We start from the raw sequence: 19,136 nt of genomic DNA, 5'->3' as shown, positions 1-19,136 counted from the left end.
TTTTAGGAATTCTTACAGAATCATCATTAAGAATTAAGAAGTCATCTGTTTGTCTATATAGCATCACATGCATGAAAGTACATCTTCATTGTTCATCAGAGAGCTCAAAGAATCACTAGGCTAATACCTAGTGATTGTTATATGTATTTAGTAATAACAGGAAAAGCTTATTAATAGCAGGAATCTTTCCTAAAATGAAATTCTCCTGGGCCTTGCCTACAGGAGCAAATCCATCGTAGATTTTAATCCACTGCAAATCAGGAAGATCACCTGCTAGTTTTTAGCTTCTCCTTGATGACTTTTGACAGTTGGTGCTCCCTTCTTTTGTATTAAAAATATAAAGATTATTTCATTCTGTTTATGGGTGTTTTGCCTGGGTGTTTATGCACCATTTGGGTGCTTAGTGCACACAAGCTAAAAGAGACTCTCAAATTGCCTGCAAGTGCAGTTACAGATGGTTGTGAGCCATCATGTAGGTGCTGGGAATTGAACCCAAGACCTCTGGAAGAGCAGCAGTGCCCAGTCTTTATTTGGAGCAGACATCTTCTACCTAATATAAAACAGAATTCCAGACTCCCCATAAGCAAGTGTTGGCATAAGCCAAAATGTTTTCACAAGCAGTTCAGTGTGCTATTCTTACTGGGAAATGGGGACACTATAGATACCAAGGTTTTCAGAAGGTAGCTGTGGACCAATCTTGTAAGTTGGCCCCTCTGAGGCTTAGCATTTTAACTGTTTTGTATGCTGCCTGTGGACAGTAAATTTATTTGTATCTGTCTGTTATATGTTTAGTCAGACAATATTTTTAAGGTAGTCCAACACAGGGATGTTCACAATGTGTAGTAGAAATGACCATACTTAAGACTCTTTGAAAGTTTTTAATTGTATTTTATAATCTGTATTTATATTTTCTTAATAACCTTAATAATTTAGATTTTTCTCTTTGTTAAAAATCAAGCTGATTGAGGACAGTTGTGCCAGTGAAGGCAATTGCTGGCTTTTACACTATAACATTTTCTTTTCAGATAGTTTTAGTTTAAATAAGTCTTCGTTTTGATTTTCTTTAGAAAAGGACTATGTATTCTAGCTTGATTGGAACTTGAAGTGTAGACTAAGGTGACCTCTGGCTTGCTGAGAAATCTTTTGGCTCTGCCTCCTCATGCAGGTGTATGTCACTAACACCTGACCTAGCCCATCCTTTTACAAATTTTATTATTTTTAATGCTATTCACGCTTGTGTGTCTGTGAGAATTTGCATGTCAGTGCTAGTGTTCAGGAACAGATCTCCTGAAGTTGTAGGTGGTCCTGAGCTGCCTGACATGGTGCTGGAGCCAGGCTCAGGTCCTCTAGAAGACCAGTGTATGCTCTTAACCCCTGAACCACCTCTTCACTTCCATACCAATCTTTACTAGAACTTTTGCTCTCTGTGTAACTACTCCATGATATTGAAAATATTAATTTAAAAGTTTTATATAGCTGTGAAAGGAAAATGTTATAGGGTTATAGTGAGGAACAAGTGAAATGTGTATATAAAATTGGTATACTGCTTGGCATATGGCACGTTGTTAGTAAATGATAGTGCCATTACTGTTGGGAGATCCTTGTTCTATTGGAGAAGTGGATGTGACTCTTGATTTTTCTCCTTCCTCATAGTCTGTTCTCAGAATATATAAGCAATACAACTTACTGTATAATGTATAATAATCAAAATTATTTTTATCTGAATGTATGTATATATTTTTATACACATGCTTACATACCATCCACTTCAGTTTTATATGCAGGAGAGGATCATAAATACACTTGTCTAACCTCTGTAATACCTGACAGTGTAGTAAATACAATATAAGGCGGACACTAATGTACTGATCACCACTTTGCCCATATGGAGGAGACATAAGATGATTAAAATTTTGCCTACTGGTAGAAGTTTAGGTTGCTTGCAGTTAAATTTATGTGTGTATTTATTAAAAATATTTATAAATATTTACATATATACATACATATGGAAGGAGAGTGTATATGAGGGTGCGGTCAACCAGCACATGAGGTGGCATCCTATGTCAGCTTCTGGAATATCTAAAAGTATAGGCATGTCACTATATCTAGATTTCAATTCTATTTTAATTCTCAAAAACTCTTGGGTCAACTCTGGACCCTGCTCTAGTGCATAGTGATGACCACAAAGGCCAAGTATCCTGTCTCTTGCTAAAGTACTCCTTTATTACAGTTTTTGACAAGTTGGTTTTTGTAATGAGCTTTTTGAATTATCAAAATGTCACACAGCATGGAAGTACTGAAAGTTTCTATTTCGGCATGTATTATGGACTGTTGCACTCTGTGTGTGTGTGTCTAATATGCTGCTGTGTATGTTTGTAGGATGGAATGTTAACAGCATGTTTGCTTGAAAGAATACATTGTGGCAAATGGAAGGGGGTGGGGATGCACCAGGAGATGGAAAGTTTATGATAGCAGCCCTGGAAGCTGAGGTAGAAGTCCAAGTCCTAAATAAAACTGCAGCAGAGAGATTTTTTTTTCTATGGATTGACAAGAGAATTTGAAGTGGGTATGAAGAGAAAAACAATTGATGGGGAGAGGGATTGTACAAATTGTTGAAAGAAGTATTTCTCCAAGTTAAGACTTTTCATAGGTTTCTATTTCATTAATTCATATGGTGTTTATTTCATATCTGTGGGTGTTTTGTTTTGTTTTTGTAGATGCTGGGAAGGAAGACTGACATAAACTTGGATATTTGTACTTATAGATTTTCTGCATCAGAATTTTTTTGTTCTTTAAGTACACAATCTTCAAAGCCCTGGTGTATTTACAGAATCTGTTAACAATATCTGGAATTTCTTGAACTTCTAAATTATTTCTAAAGACATATTCATGTCCTGTGGAATCAGTCTTGTGGAACATATTTGGATAGTGTAACAATGACTAAAGGCATATGCTTGTAGTTGCTTTCCAATAGCTATAAAACAGGAGTAGAGGCCTGTAGGAAATAGTATGTAGCTGACACGATGCTGACAGAGAGCTGTTTGATTTTGTATATTATTTTTTTGTGTATTTTCTTTTTTAAATCACTTGATTAGTGCTAGTATGTTTTCTGATCTATGTGAGATCAAATCCAGAAAACAGTGTGAATATATATTAGGCTTTTGAAACAAGGAATAAAATTGGCTTTTATATGTAAAAACAAAGACATTTAACTTAAAATATCTTCTTGTTACTATTATTTAAAATAAGGATCTCTGACTTTATTATTCAGTTTAAGTTCACCAGTTACAGCTACAGGGTTGTATTTGGCAGAGAAATTAGTTTTGCTTGAATATTTGTGATGATAATTTTGTGTCTATTATAAATTAAGCTTAATATTAACTGAAATAGTAATGTAACAGAGAATTACTGCTGGTAAAGTTGTCCAATTTTTTTTTTATATATATATTAGCTCACAAAGGAGGAAGAGCGAGAGAAGAAGTTTTCCAGAAGGTTGAATCACAGCCCTCCCCAGTCAAGCTCCCGATACAGAGATAATAGGTGATTTGTTGAAACATCTTTAAAGATTGTAGTTTTATTATTTAGACTGACTATATTTTCCAAAGGAGCAAGTAATATTTACATTTGCTTTGTCCTTTTGGGCTTGGGGGTTGGGGTGCGGAGACACAGGACTTTGCCAGCTGGGCAGCATACAACTTCTGGCAGATGCTGCCTCTGCCTCCCGAGTGCTGGGATCCCATTGCAGCTACACTCCCTCCATCGTAACACTCAGCTCCGCTGCTTTGATTGCTCTAGGGAAGTAGAGCTAGTAGGTCCTTTATGTGCTGGGAGTGACAGTTTAAGAACAGTGCTTTTTATATTAATTGCTATTGTTACTGCTTTTACTAATTTCAGATGCAGTGCCTCTTAGTGAGAAATTTTATTTTGAGCTTTTCTTTTTTATAACTTTTATGAAGCTACATTTATTGTATCATAGAGAATGTCGTTTATATACAAAGTATATACAAAGATATAAAGTGTTACCACTTCAAATAATGACTCTAGAAGGAATGTTTGGGGAGGAGGGGAGAGATGAATGTCCTTATTGAAACCAGGAAAGGGTAATATAATTCCAGTAAGTTAGAGCACAGTAAATATATGTACATGTTTATAAGTAAACATAGTATATGATAACAAGTAACAAGTATATGGTAATACTAATAAAAATAGGGCTGGGTATGGTGGCAACCGTTCTTAAATCCCAGCACTCAGGAGGCAGAGGCAGTGGGTCTCTGGGTTAAAGGTCAACCTTGGCTACAGAGCAAGTTGCAGATCAGTCTAGGCTATATAGTAAGACTCTGTCTCAAATAACAACAATAAAATAATAAACATATGTTAACAACAAGGCAAATGTTAGGCCTTTGTTTTTTGAGTTGTTGTTCTTGTTGTTGGGGACTTGAAGTTTCCCTTTAATGTGAGTGAAGTATTTTTCCCATTACGCTTTCAGAGTGTTCCGAGTATGATACAGATGATATATGCAAATGTGCGTGAGCGTATAGACTGTTTGTAATATAAGATGTGTGTAAATGTATGTGTAGGTATATATGGTGGTATAGATATTGTACATGAGACTTAAGAGTTAAGAGAGAAGTTTGATTTTCTTTTTAAAAGCTTGTAGAATAAGTAGAAGTAAGTAAACTTAGAGGTTTCAGGTTTTGGAGTTGCCTTTGTTCTAATTATAATAGTAACATGCCTTACATACTTGGAGCTTTTACATTTACTTCAGCATTAATCACATAAATGTTATATATTTTTTTAGAAGCCGTGATGAGAGGAAAAAAGATGATCGTTCTCGAAAAAGAGATTATGATCGAAACCCTCCTCGAAGAGATTCATACAGAGACCGGTATAACAGAAGGCGAGGGAGAAGTCGCAGTTACAGCAGGAGTCGAAGTCGAAGCTGGAGTAAAGAGAGGCTTCGTGACAGGGATAGAGATAGGAGCAGAACGAGGAGCAGAAGCAGGACGCGGAGCAGGGGTTGGTGGTCCACTCACTTGTGATGTGGTTGCAGGTCTTTACCGGGAAACCTTCTGTGCTGCTTGATGTATTGCCTTTTATAGTTCTTATTATTTTTGAGAATGCCTTTTTTTCTCTCTTTTGGAGACAGGTTCTCAGTGGTTGTCCTAGAAGTGCTCTATGCACCAGGGTATCCTCAACCATCCAGAAATTTTCACATTTTAGCCTGAGTACTGGGATTAAAGACATGGTCCTCTTGCATTCTGTGAATGCTTTGTTTTAAAGATTTTATTATTTATTTATTTATTTTCAAGACATGGTCTCACTATATATTGCTCTGGTTGTCCTAGAATTCACTACATAAACCAAGTTATATGTGCACGAATCTAGCTCACCATCCACTGTAGCAGAGCCGACTCCTGAATTTTGACTCCTACAACCTTTCTGCCTCCAATGTTCTTGAATCTTTTGGAGCATGGCTGTGCTGTAATTGTCCCAGGGAGGACCGACCACCTCACAGTCACTTACTTTCTGCACTTTGATCAGTGAGCTATGAAGTAAAAGGAGAATATTTGTGCAAAGTTTGTACTGTTTTTTTTTTTCCTTTTAAGAAACATTTTTACAAGTTATTTCTATTTTATTGCAGAAAGGGACCTGGTGAAACCTAAATATGACCTGGATAGAACAGATCCATTAGAAAATAATTATACAGCAGTTTCTTCAGTATCTAATATTTCATCTGGCCACTATCCTGTACCTACTTTGAGCAGCACCATTACCGTCATTGCCCCGACTCATCATGGTAATAACACTACCGAAAGTTGGTCTGAATTTCATGAAGACCAGGTGGATCACAACTCTTATGTAAGGCCACCAATGCCAAAGAAACGGTGTAGAGATTATGATGGTAAGTCACATACCTGTTTTTATGATGTATTTTTCTTGTAATTTTGCCTAATTTATTTTGTATGTATATATTTTACACATTTGTTTTGTACAAGTTCCATCCTAAAGTATTTGTTTAGATTGTGTAATTATTCATAAGGAGTTTAACCTATGATATTGGAAAGGAGAGATTACTTTGAATTTCATAATAGCATCTTCCACTGCTATTAACAGTTTAGATTGTGTTTATAATATTGTTGGACCAAAAGAGTCAATACCATCTAAGTTACTTTTCAAAGACTCTGCTTACTTAAATATTTTTGATTAAATCATTCTTTAGAAATCAGTGATTATTGAAATATATTTAGGACCCATGTAAGATTTTTTTCAAAGAGAATCAAAGATCTTTAAGGATTTACTATAAAAGATTATGTTTAATACTGAAATCATAGTTGCAGTATGGTTTTTTTAGTATTAAATGAGATAGTTAAGTTATTGGTGTATTATATAATGAGGCAAATTTGCCAAAAGTTTTATGTATTTTGTTATTTTACTTACTGAGTATACATATTTCAGTTTTCTTTTTGTGTATGTTAAGAATATTAGTTGATAATAGCTTATATTATTGAGAATGAAGAGAGTTCTTATAAAATGTAAATTATAATTTTACCGAATACTAAATATAATCTTATTTTTGATATCATTTGTTAGCTCAGAGATAGTTTATATTTTCAGAGTCTTTTGCATTTATTTCTAATGATAATTACTTACAGAAAAGGGGTTCTGTATGAGAGGAGACATGTGTCCTTTTGATCATGGAAGCGACCCAGTAGTTGTAGAAGATGTGAATCTGCCAGGCATGCTGCCTTTCCCAGCTCAGCCACCTGTTGTTGAAGGACCACCTCCTCCTGGGCTGCCTCCACCTCCTCCCATCCTTACACCGCCACCTGTGAATCTTAGACCCCCTGTGCCACCTCCAGGTCCATTACCACCCAGTCTGCCACCTGTCACAGGTCAGAAGATAGATTTGTTTCCCACTATTCATTATTTGTTCACCTAAAGTCTTTTTGTTCATGCTCATCTTTTTATGCAGTTTGTAAAGTAGGCCTGTACATGCCTGGTAGAAACCAAGTGATAGAAACCCATTTGCAATCTCATGTATGACTCGGCCTTTGGTAAACTAGTTACTGTGCTTTGTAAGAGCCTGTGAATTATATACATTCTGATAATAGTCCCCTACCTTTAGTCCTTCCTAGTTTATATCAAACCTGTTTTGTAATAGATTGAAAAGAAGATTTACTATAAAAAAGATAGCTTACTTGTTAAGAGGTTGTTCTTTGTAGAAAACATTTTAGCTTGATAAAAGAATATCAGGTTTGAATGTATAATAATTTATTTTGTTTGTTTGCTTTCAGATGATATTTCTTATTCTTTGGTTTTGACAGGACCTCCTCCTCCACTTCCTCCTTTGCAGCCATCTGGCATGGATGCGCCACCTAACTCTGCGACCAGCTCTGTCCCTACTGTAGTAACAACTGGCATTCATCACCAACCTCCTCCTGCTCCACCCTCTCTTTTTACTGCAGGTGCAGTTTTGGCCTCCTCTGAATTTCATAATGCAGTTTTAGAGCAAAGCTTTAAAAAATACCTAGTGAGTTAAAAATCAGGAGAAAAATTCTCACTAAAATTACACAGTGAAAGCTGTGAATGGACGAATCAATACTAAATCACCCAATTACAAGGATATTTTAGAAGACATCGATTGGTTTTGTTTTTTGTTTCTTTGCTTTGTTTTGTTTTTTATAGAACTATATGTTTAAAACACATTAGTTGTATGTTGTTTATTAATAGTTACATTGCTTACTTCTATTATCAATGTTTAAAAGTCACCAAGTGTTTTTTTATAATTGTTGTTTAATTACAGTTTTTGTGTTACCAGATACATACGATACAGATGGCTACAATCCTGAAGCCCCAAGCATAACAAACACTTCCAGACCTATGTATAGACACAGAGTCCATGCACAAAGGCCCAACTTGATAGGACTAACATCAGGTGACATGGATTTACCACCCAGAGGTATTATCAATCTTTTCTTATTTTCACGAAAGCAGGATGGGGTGTAGTTTAGAAGTAGAATGTTTGCTTATCATGCATAAAGCCTTGGGTTGATCTCTATCAAAATAAACAAGTAAAAAACAAACAAACAAACAGAAAAAGGAGGAAAGCATTAAGAATAACGGATGATGATCTTGCTCACTTGATTATTTAGTTTGTCATGAGTATCATACTTATGAAATTCTTTGATACGTATTTCCTAGATAACTTATTTGTTTCTTATGTTTTATTTGTGATCTTACTAGTTCACCTAAAATTGGAAATTAACCTGTGGGTCATGACCCCTTTGGCAAATTCCCGTCTCTAAAAATATTTACATTACAATTCATAACAGTAAAAAAAACCTTCCAGTGGTAACAAGAAAATAATTGTAAATGGTTAGGGTTCATCACAACATAGGGAAGTGTATAAAAGGGACACAGCTTTAGGAAGATTGAGAGCCACTGATGAGAGAGTAATGATGAGAAGATTCTTAAAGCCCGTCCCGTCTTGGATAGTGAACTTATCTAAACCTCAAGCTGTGTATGCAACTTTTTGTACTCTTGAGATCTTAAAATTTGACACATATATTTTTTTTAAGTAAAATGAAATAGGGGCTTATAATTGACTCATCTTTTAAATTCTAGGGGAGACAGACTTTTTAAATAGTTTTAAAATGTTAAAAACTAAAGTTTAGATTTGAGCCAGGGCAGCAGAAATTTTTTACTAGTATCAAACTTTGGCTAGAGTTCCCATCAGTTTGAAACAGTGTAGCAGTTACAGGTACAGATTTTGATGGAAGGAGATGGAAGATTGCTAGACTAAATATTATGGAGGCAGAATAGGTCTTTTATTCTTAATCATGCTATTTGAAACTATGTTGCACCCGAGTTTCCCCTTGCTGTCTTTAGAGAGACTGAAACATCAGGACTCTGGAGTTGCCTGTAAATGTCCAACTTAAATGGCAGTGCCCACTGTGCATTGCTGAATCGAGGGTTACTTAGAGTTTGAAGTTTTGTTATTGTTATCTATCAGAATCTGTCAGATTCTGAATGTCTTCCTTATATGTTTGAAAAGCATGTTGTAGCAGGGTGTGAGGAACATTTTAATTCAAATTTATACCCTCTTTGAGGTATCACAGGATCTCTTCATATGTATTCTTTTCTGTAGACTTTTAAATTCTCCCTAAGGTAATTTAATAATTATCATCAGTAGTAGCAGGAAAGGAAGCTTTCTTTTGTACTTTCTTCTATACGTGAGACATACACATTGCCTATAATGGAAAAGTAGCCCCTTAAGATTATAGCTGTTTGTAATGTTTATTCATTTTCTGAATTTCTCTCCCATACTGGTTAGTTTACAGACATCTTCTTTCTTTGGGTCACTTTCGCACTTACTTATTAAAAAAACCCAAAAATCATTTTTCGTTATGTATTTGCGTGTGTGTGTGTGTGTGTGTGTGTGTGTGTGTGTGTGTGTGAGTGTGTGAGTGGAGGTGCCGAGCAGTCAGCCAGAGGCTTTTATAGTAGCTCCTTTGGTGCTAGAGTTAATGGAGGCTGTGAGCTGCCTGATGTAGACACTGGGTGCTGAACTCTGGTAGCAAGAGTAGCATCCCTTTTAACAGCTGAGATACCCCCATTGTTTTTTTTTTTTAAAGTCTTAATAGTATTCCCTGCTTTTACTGGTAACTCCTACAGTAGCATCTGAAGAGCACGATTCCTGGAGGGCTTCCCACACCAAGTCAGCTGAGTAGTGTCTACAGTAGATTAGGCACCACTTCAGTGGTGAGTGCCAGGTCTCCTTTCAGTCTTCCTTTTCATCCCCACATGTTCTTATCAGTCTCCTTTTTAGGCTTCAAATTTCTCACTCTAGATTATGACAGATGCATAAAAAGCTACAGTGTAATTATGTAACTATACATTTCTGGTAGTCTGACCATGGCGCTAGTTTGTCATGGGGCTTCATATGTTAAATTTTAGTATGGGGCAGTCATAAAATGGAAGCATTTTAGACCCTTTCGACATTTAGACTATGGAGTTCTAATAAATGACCTTTTTGCCCTCATAATTCTTGTTTTTTTTTTTTAAACTTTTAATTGATTTTTTCGTGTGAATTTCACACCATACACCCCAACCCCACTCATTTCCCCATCTCTTCATATTTACCCTTGCCCTTGCAACCTCCCCCCAAAATAAAATAAAAAAATAAAAAGCAACAACAAAAAAAAGCCCATTTCTTCATGGAAGTAGTAGTAAGTCGCATTGCATTCCACAGTACACTCTTTTGTCTACACATCTTCACTTCTAAATGTGCATTGCAATGAGTACTTGATCTGATTTGAGAGCCTTAGCTCCTGTTATACTACAATACTGGAGCCTCACGAGGATTCCTCTCAGATATCCTGTTGTTACTCTATGACATGGAGATCCTGCTGGTTTGGTTATGTAGGACTGGCCTCTTTATGCATTCCAGTAGTTCATAAGTGAGGTCGATGTTGCAGTGGGCCAACTCAAGAGCCCTGGGTCTGGGCCTGGGTGACCTGAACTGGTCATCCTGCCAGCTCTCCCACATCCACATCACCAGGATGAGTTCTCGAACACTGCTCTTCCTGTTGACCCAATGTGTTCCCACTCTCATGCTGCAATGGCAAGGTAGGCGAGAAGATGGAGGGCATCTGTCCTTTGCCCATGACACTGCCCAGCAGATGAATGGCATGGCCAACTCTCCCAGTTCAGCAGTGCTCCTGCCATCAGTGTCAGCTCCACTCTGCTTCCTAGGTGAGGTGCAGGGCCTGCTTTCCTTTCTTCTTGGTGCTGTAACAGGTAAAGGCTGGGGCCCTTTCTGCACAGCCTTTGGACATCAACATAAACCCAAGCCATCAACATGGACCATGACATGGCCCTCAGTGGCAGCATGGGTCAAGACTTCACCATGGACTCAGATGACATTGCAGGCTACTCACATCAAGTTCCCCAGGCTTGCATCTTCAGTTCTGCCTGCCTCTCTTCATAGTACTCAAACCATTCTGCTTCTCTTTCTCTCCCATCTCTCCACCCCATAGTTGTACATCATAGTGGCTCCTGCTCCAGGCTGTTTATGCAGTGAACAGGCACTGGATAGAGTACTGGATAGATTTTCCCACAGGAGGATATAGGCAAGAAGAGTTTAATAGCTTAAGGAAACTAAACATTCAGTGCTGTCAATTTTATTCAGAAAAACAGTATAGAAAGGGCAATATTGGTGGGGAGTGGTACATGTAGCTATTAGATACATTTGCTAATTGTTGATCATGAAGCACTTTATTTTTAATACTTTTCTCAAGTAAGTCTGAATGAGAAATAAGATGCAATAAATGCTGGGTGAAAACACCTTATCGGGTTCTTAGCTTTCAGATAACAAAAGTATGTTAAAGTGGAAAAGGATAACAGAAAGCTCAGAGTCTTCATAAAAGCCAGTGAGCTAAGTGTGGGTAACAGGAATAAGACTAAGTCCTGTTGGAGCACTGCGAGTGCTCTGCTACCCACATACACAGCTTGCACGCTGACCATCACTAATGCCAGTGCCATCTTCTCCCACTATTGTGCTGTAGAAGTGTAGGGTAAGTCAGTCAGCCAGAGAAAGGGGATAGCTAAAGCATACACAGCACCTCAGCTTCTTGTCTCAAAAGGAAGGAAGAGGTATAGGCGTTCACAGGACAATGAAGACATCTGAAGAGTTCTAAAGTAAGTCTAGAGCTGATGTAGGATGACAGCACTGGGAACTGAGATTTATATCTAACAGACTTGACTGTGATTCACTAAGCGTGGTGCTTAGAAGAAACTAATGTAAAGGCCAAATCAAGTACAGGTTTCTGTGTTGGTAATTAGTAAATGATAATACCATTTTCTGTAAAAAGAACAGACTGGTAGAAAAATACGTTTAATTTTTTTTAGTTTGGTTGTTATATGTGTAAGTCATCCGATTAGAAATATTTAAATTTAAAGTCTGAGCTCCGTGAAGACAGTTGACTAGAAATTACTTATTCTATTCTTATTTGAAACCATAAATAAATGGAGATGAAGAACGATAGAATGAACCACACTGAGTCCTGCATGGTGACTAACACAGGATCAAATAACCTTTCTTGTTCCTTCTCATTTAAACACCCCCATACCCATGTTCCCCAGACTCCTGGAAGCACTGTGAACGATGAATGGGAGTAGATAAGGGAGGACATAAGGATTATGGAGTGGATGAGGGAGCCACCTGGCTGGAGGAGTCACATGGGTGACTGAAAACACAGAGCTGGTGAGATCTAAGAGGGGAAGCAGTAGACAGCAGCGAGTGTCTCTCAGAGGCCGGTTAAGAATGGAGAAGTAGACTGGACCGGCGACTGAGGTGTTAACAGCACATATGGAAGGCTCTTTTAGAAGACAGGCCTGATTCCAGACCAGCAGCCACATGGGAGCTCACATTTGATCCCATATACATAGTACACATACATGCAGGGCTAGTATACATACACACAAATAAAAATCCCTGCATATTCATAGGTTTAAGTATCAAATAGTTTCCTCAATAACTTATTTTCTCTCATGAGCCAGTTAGGTGTAATGGGGACAGCTGCCAATTTTCAGAGGATGAATGGATGAATGGATGTGGTAAATCAAAAGTAGATACCTCTTAGGGACTAGCTGTGGGATATGTAGAGAGAAAATGGAGTCGTGAAAGGAGAAACTTTCTGAGGTTTCCTTTGTAAATATGGAGTACTGTGATCTGTAATATTAAGGGTTGCTGGGATGTCCCAGTGTCACAGGAGAGCTAGAAAATGTCTTTATGTTTCAATAGGTGGCCAGAGAAATCTGGAGGTAGAAGTCCAGTTAAGACAACAGGTTAAATAAAAAGTAAGACAAGCTTGTCCTAAGATTGCTTTAGCAGAATAGGTGTAAAATATCAAGTAGGAAATGTTTATAATTCTTGGACACTACATTTCAATCTTGAATATTTCTTTTAAAATGTATTTCAATTATGTTAATATATTGTTATTTTAAGCAATATATTACTTTTATAATTTGCTAATTTGCAGTGGTAGTTTGATAGTCTCAGGTTTACTTATTTTTATTGGGGGAGTGGCATAGATTTTTTTTTATCTTTAAACAAGTAGCCTACATTATCACATATTAATTTAGCACAAAAAATTTATTGAATCTTAGAGTTAAGAATGAAATTAAAAATAAAAAGTGTACCTGAAAAAACTAAAATTCTCCTGGACTTCTGTATTTGACTATATATTTGGTTCTTTTGCCTATAAGATACATTTATTTTGATAGAAAACCTAGATATTTTCATAGGAATTTAAAGAAGTAGCTGAGATAAACACGAAATATTAAATATATACTTTCTTTTGTTTTGACACAGAAAAGCCTCCTAATAAAAGCACTATGAGGATAGTTGTGGATTCAGAGTCCAGGAAAAGAACTATTGGCTCTGGGGAACCTGGAGTTTCTACTAAGAAGACATGGTTTGATAAGTAAGTTGACAGGGACTATTGAAGAATTTTGTTGTACATTGATTATTGCTATACTATTAGAGACTACGTAATCTCTTTTAAAAAGTTATGCAGACCCATAGACTGTTCTCATTTACAATCTTGCTTGTTTTCTAGAAATGTATGAGTTTGCTTTGGCACTACAAAGCTGTGTTCTTATAAAAGTGATGTGATGGGGGACACAGCTTTTCCTTTTTCCACTTACTTCCAGCTCTAAAAGAAGCGAGCGGCCTTCATGCATGTTATGTGCTACTGCAGAGGAGCTGCTTACTGGGTAGTTAGGAGCCCTGCGCCTTAGGAGGAAAGGATGGAGAGGGTCTGGGGGGAGACTTTCGCTTGTAGGCCTTTCCTGTCAGGAACTGCAAAGGGCTTTTCCCAGGTGGAGAGGCTGAAGAGGTTTTGAGTTAGTTGGTTAAGAACAACTTTGGAGAAAGGGAGAAAATATTAGAGGTATGGCAGTACATTTATACATTTTTCATGTATGAAGGGAAGTTAGGGCTACAATGAGTAGTTTAGAAATTATAGTTTCTATATCTGGTATTGTGAATAAACTTGTGACTTAAAGGAAGAGGAAAAAGGTGAATTTATTGGATCACAGGTATTATATTTTTCATGTACCAAAAGTATTATGTATTTCTCTGGCTGGGTGGTGGTGGCTCACACCTTTAATCCCAGTACTGGGGAGGCAGAGGTGCAGAGGCAGGTAGATCATTTAGTTCAAGGCTAACCTGATATTCATAGTGAGTTCTAGGACACCTAGAGCTACACAGAGAAATCCTGTCTCGAAAAAAACAGAAACAAAAAAGAATCTCAAAACTGATAACAGGTTCAGGTGTCATCTTTATATTAATAAGTAAAATTAACAAAAGTTTTAAAATGAAATACCTTTCAATAAGCTGATTTCCAGAATAGAACATGATTTGTATGTTTATTTTTGCTAAATGCAGATAGTAGTACCTTTTTTGATGAAAATACAGAAAATGAAAAGTGTAGAAATAAAAAGGAATGTGGTGAACCTTCTCAGGTGGCTTCCATGAAAGATACCAACACTACTAATTTGGAAACTGTTATTTCAAGGAAAACTTTAAATTTTTTCATTGACTAGTACTTGTAGTTTTGGGGAGAAATTGATTAAAAGACATCCATTTTACATGTAAAATGCTATTCTTCTGTAGTAGTCGGGATCAGTTTTATAAATATATTGATCGACTTGGTTGTTGTTTACAGACCAAATTTTAACAGGACAAACAGCCCAGGTTTCCAGAAGAAGGTTCAGTTTGGAAATGAAAATACTAAACTTGAGCTTAGGAAAGTTCCTCCAGAATTAAATAATATCAGCAAACTCAATGAACATTTTAGTCGATTTGGAACATTGGTCAACTTACAGGTAAGAGTTTTGGAATAATATTGTCAGTAATTATTTAAAGAACTCTGAGAAAACGTTCATAGAAAAATAGAAAATTTGTTCAGATTTTAAGATTGAGAAGTTGGAGTTGGGCGGTGGTGTCGCACGCCTTTAGTCCCAGCACTTGGGGAGGCAGAGACAGGCGGATTTCTGAGTTCTGAGGCCATCCTGGTCTACAAAGTGAGTTCCAGGACAGCCAGAGCTATACAGAGAAACCCTGTCTCGAATAAAACAAACAAACAAACAAACAAAACAAAACAACAACAACAAAAAAAGATTGGGAAGTTGGACATTGCATTAGCATCGTATCTGTTACTACAATGAAATACCTGAAGAAGGCTAACTTATACTGGGAAAGAGATACTAACAATGAAGTGATGCTGTTTGTTTGGCTTCTGATTAAAGACTGCTGGTGGGTCAGAGATGAAGTCAGTGGTCAGACTGACTCCTAAACAGTTTTCTCTCACTAGAGCTCAGGGCTCCATGAGAACTTCTGTCTTAGTTAGGGTTATTGTTGTGATGAAATAACAGGACTAAAAACTACTTCATGAGGACTTGGTTTCACTGTCAAAGGAAGTCAGGACAGGAACTCAAGCAGAGCAGGAATCTGGAAGCAGGAGCTGATGCAGAAGCCATGCAGAGGTGATCTTTATGGGCTTGCTCCTCATGGCTTCATCAACCTGATTTCTTATATAACTTAGGACCACCAACCCAGGCATGGGACCCTCACAAAGGGCTAGGCCCTTTTCTGTCAACCACTACTTAAGAAAATGCCTTATTGGCTTGCGCACAGCCAGATTTTATGGAGATATTTTCTTAATTGATGTTCCTTTCTCTGAGATACTTTTAGTTTGTTGTCAAGTTGATGTAAAACCACCTACCACAACTTTAAGGGCAGTTCCTCTAAATGATCTCATAACCTACCACTAGACCCCATTTCTTAAAAAAGTCACAATATTTAACTAGCACTGCTGGCACAGATAACATGCCTTGACCTGTATTTCTTTTTTCTGTAAAAGTGAAAAAACGTCAAACTGCTTTTACATTGAAACCTAAATAAGTGTTTTCAGGCCATGGTTACAAAGATCTGTTCCCAGAATAAACTTTTCCCCTATTTCATTAAACAAGCAAGCAAATAAGCAAACAGGCAAAAAAAACAAAAAACAAAAAAAACCCAAAAACCATAAAACAAATAAAAAAGCAAAACCAAAGAACTTTGTTAGGCTCTTTGGAAACATTGTGAGAATGACAAGATGGCGTGGTGTACAGAGAAGAAAAGTATAAGGAGCTTGATGATAAGATCTTACTTGAAGGACTAAACCTGAGACCTTAAGACATTGACTGTAAAGCTATGCATTCCTTTAACAGTAAACTGTTCTCAATATGTTAAATCTTAGGTTGCCTATAATGGTGATCCTGAAGGTGCCCTTATCCAATTCGCAACTTATGAAGAAGCCAAGAAAGCAATCTCAAGCACAGAAGCAGTGTTAAATAATCGCTTCATTAAGGTTTACTGGCACAGAGAAGGAGCTACTCAGCAGTTACAAACGGTCTCTCCAAAGGTGAGAGAGAAGTGCGTGTGAGGTCCAGTGGTTCCTGGGGCCCTTACCCTATTAAAACAGGCCTTGGAATCATGTGACACGTGGCTCTGCTCCAGTTAAGAACAGGCTAGAGAAAGCTACTTCTCTTAAGTAGTCTTTGATTAGCTTGTGACGTTAATCTTAGTTTAGGGGATTATAAGATGGTATGTGTAAAGTATCTAGAACAATAGTCACTGAGAAGTAATCACTCATTAAGTGGTGGCTACCTATTGCATAAGTTTATCACTACATAGTCCTCTTAGACATTCATTTTTCCTTCCCTCCCTTCTACATTTCTCCCTAGAGAAAATACTAGCTGTTTTTGAGAGAGATATTAGAGTAGTGTAGCTTTTGATTGTTAAACAATGATGAATTTAATTTTTTTATACTTTACAATTCATTCCTTGCAAAGAAAATTAATACATTGAAAAACTGAAACACTCGAGTTTGATTATAAATTACATTTTAAACTTTTTTTTTTTTTTTTTTTGGTTTTTCGAGACAGGGTTTCTCTGTGTAGCCCTGGCTGTCCTGGAACTCACTCTGTAGATCAGGCTGGCCTTGAACTCAGAAATCCACCTGCCTCTGCCTCCCGTGTGCTGGGATTAAAGGCGTGCGCCACCACTGCCCGGCTTAAACTTTGTTTATATTGATAGAGGAGTATAAAATCCTGGTTATGCTTCACGTTCCATGGCTAATTAGTTTGCTTGAACTTTCCCTTTTGTTTTGAGGTAATACAGCCTTTAGTCCAGCAGCCCATTTTACCTGTTGTGAAGCAGTCAGTCAAAGAGCGGCTGGGTCCTGTGCCGTCAGGTACAACAGAACCAGCAGAAGCCCAGAGTGCTACTTCAGAACTTCCCCAGGTAAACAGCAGCTTTGATCAGCAGCTCTGCCACATAGCTTCTCCAGCAATTAATTTTCCTTGGTAACTAGAATTATAGTTAATGTTGAATGCTCTACACAGAAATATGGTATATTTATTTTTGACTCTACCTATAAGTTAGTTTTATCACCACACTGTCTTTTTAATCTTAAATTCATTTTCCTAGTTAATGCTCGTGAGAAAGACCCTTTTTACTTTGTGGAGATGTATTTAAACAAATTTGCCTGAGCGTGAAGTTCAGTACACTAAATTTTATTTTTTTCTGTTATCTTTTTACTTAGAGTTGTATCTCCTGATAATTATGCAGTAGAGTGAACAGAGAACTTTTGAGAAGGGAAGACTTAAGCCATCAGGTTACATGTGCTTGACTGATGATAGATTGTTTTAAGTACTCACGTGCCCTGCTGAGTACCTCGCATCACTTTCTATGGACTGGGACTCTTTTCTCCATATGTTGTTTCTTTCCACTTCCATACTTGATTGGTAGTTTCTTGTTTCTATACTCTCAGTCTCAAAAATTTAGCTTTCCTTTTTCTCTAGACGTTTCAAGGTATGCTGTGCAAAATTGGGTTAGGGTGTAGTAACCTACTTAAATGATGCCACGTTAGCTTTTCAGGTCATTAATTCCTAATGCGTAGAATAAGGTAATGAGATTCTCTATGAAGGTTCAGAATGCAAAATGATGTACTGCTATTTTTAAATTATCATACCTAGATAATCACTAATACAATGTATTTACTTATAAACTTATTTTAGGAATGAACGATACTTAATTTTCAGCTTATGAAACAGGCTTATATTTTAAATATTCAGGTCTTTAAAAATGTGCAGTTTCTACTTGTTAATATAAAATTATAGGAAGGGATTTAGGAACCTACTTGAGGACGGATTTGACATTGTAAGTTTTATAGTTAATATTAAAAGACTTTTTGTTTTTGCACACATATTTCTCCTTATCCTCTCTTTCCCTTCCCCTTCCTCTCCCATTTTTTTTAAAGGCCCAGGTTTCGATGGCTACTATTGCTATGCTCAAATTCAATATATATTAGTAGAGTCAGAATGTTCAAAATCCCAACAGACTTAATATATGTTTGGGGAAACACTGAATATGTCCATTTTAATTTTTTTAGAATGTAACTAAGTTATCTGTGAAGGACAGGTTGGGTTTTGTATCAAAGCCATCTGTTTCAGCAACTGAAAAGGTAAGAATAGCATGATGTGTTTGTCTTGGCTGTATAAATGTTTTCCAGGTGGCATCTTCATTTGTTTTTTTGTTTTTTTTTTTTTACTCATAGCTCCAAACTTCTGCTTCTTAATAGTATTGGTAGCTCCTTACTCGTACCTGTTTGCTGAAAAAGAAAAATCTTAGCCTAGCTCCACCTTTTTACATCAACATTTTAATACTTGCTTCTGTTATTTCTGTGTGCTCCATTCTTTCTTTCTTTCTTTTTTTTTAATTACATTTATTTTCTTTGTAGACATTGTGCATTTTAGACTGAAAACTTTGGTAGTCTAATAGAAAGGATCATGAGCCAGGACTGTTGCATTAATCTGATCTCTAGCTCTTTGTTACTAACTGCATGGTAACTGGGTAGTGCACCTAACCTTTCTGAATCTCCTTACTTACTGGTAGGCTGGTAGATGGTAATATTCATTTTGCTCTACTTACTTATATAGTCTGTAAATGGGAAGAATGATATAAATTATTTTATTATTGGCAGTTTAAGTTTATTGCTGAGGTTTTCATATAAGGCTTTACAACA

General features: G+C 36.9%; 1 protein-coding gene across 9 annotated transcripts in view; it reads left to right on the top strand.

Annotated features, from left to right (window-relative positions):
* Positions 1–19,136, top strand: part of Rbm26 (RNA binding motif protein 26) — a 71,311-nt gene that overhangs the window by 19,452 nt on the left and 32,723 nt on the right. For 3 of the 9 annotated variants that reach the window (XM_029469339.2, XM_085828836.1, XM_085828835.1), the window contains exons 4-14: positions 3,452–3,540; positions 4,799–5,016; positions 5,642–5,902; positions 6,654–6,893; positions 7,296–7,466; positions 7,820–7,960; positions 13,376–13,487; positions 14,733–14,892; positions 16,308–16,472; positions 17,222–17,353; positions 18,504–18,575. In XM_029469339.2, coding sequence (XP_029325199.1) covers positions 3,452–3,540; positions 4,799–5,016; positions 5,642–5,902; positions 6,654–6,893; positions 7,296–7,466; positions 7,820–7,960; positions 13,376–13,487; positions 14,733–14,892; positions 16,308–16,472; positions 17,222–17,353; positions 18,504–18,575 — 1,761 coding nt within the window. The remainder of the gene's footprint in view (positions 1–3,451; positions 3,541–4,798; positions 5,017–5,641; positions 5,903–6,653; positions 6,894–7,295; positions 7,467–7,819; positions 7,961–13,375; positions 13,488–14,732; positions 14,893–16,307; positions 16,473–17,221; positions 17,354–18,503; positions 18,576–19,136) is intronic. The other 6 variants (XM_085828837.1, XM_085828838.1, XM_021181437.3 and 3 more) reach the window with 6 other exon arrangements.

The sequence above is a fragment of the Mus caroli genome, unplaced genomic scaffold (genome assembly GCF_978045245.1).
Source record: "Mus caroli unplaced genomic scaffold, Mus_caroli_1 scaffold_12, whole genome shotgun sequence".
Lineage (NCBI taxonomy): Eukaryota > Metazoa > Chordata > Mammalia > Rodentia > Muridae > Mus > Mus caroli.
This window is presented reverse-complemented; position numbering and strand designations above follow the sequence as displayed.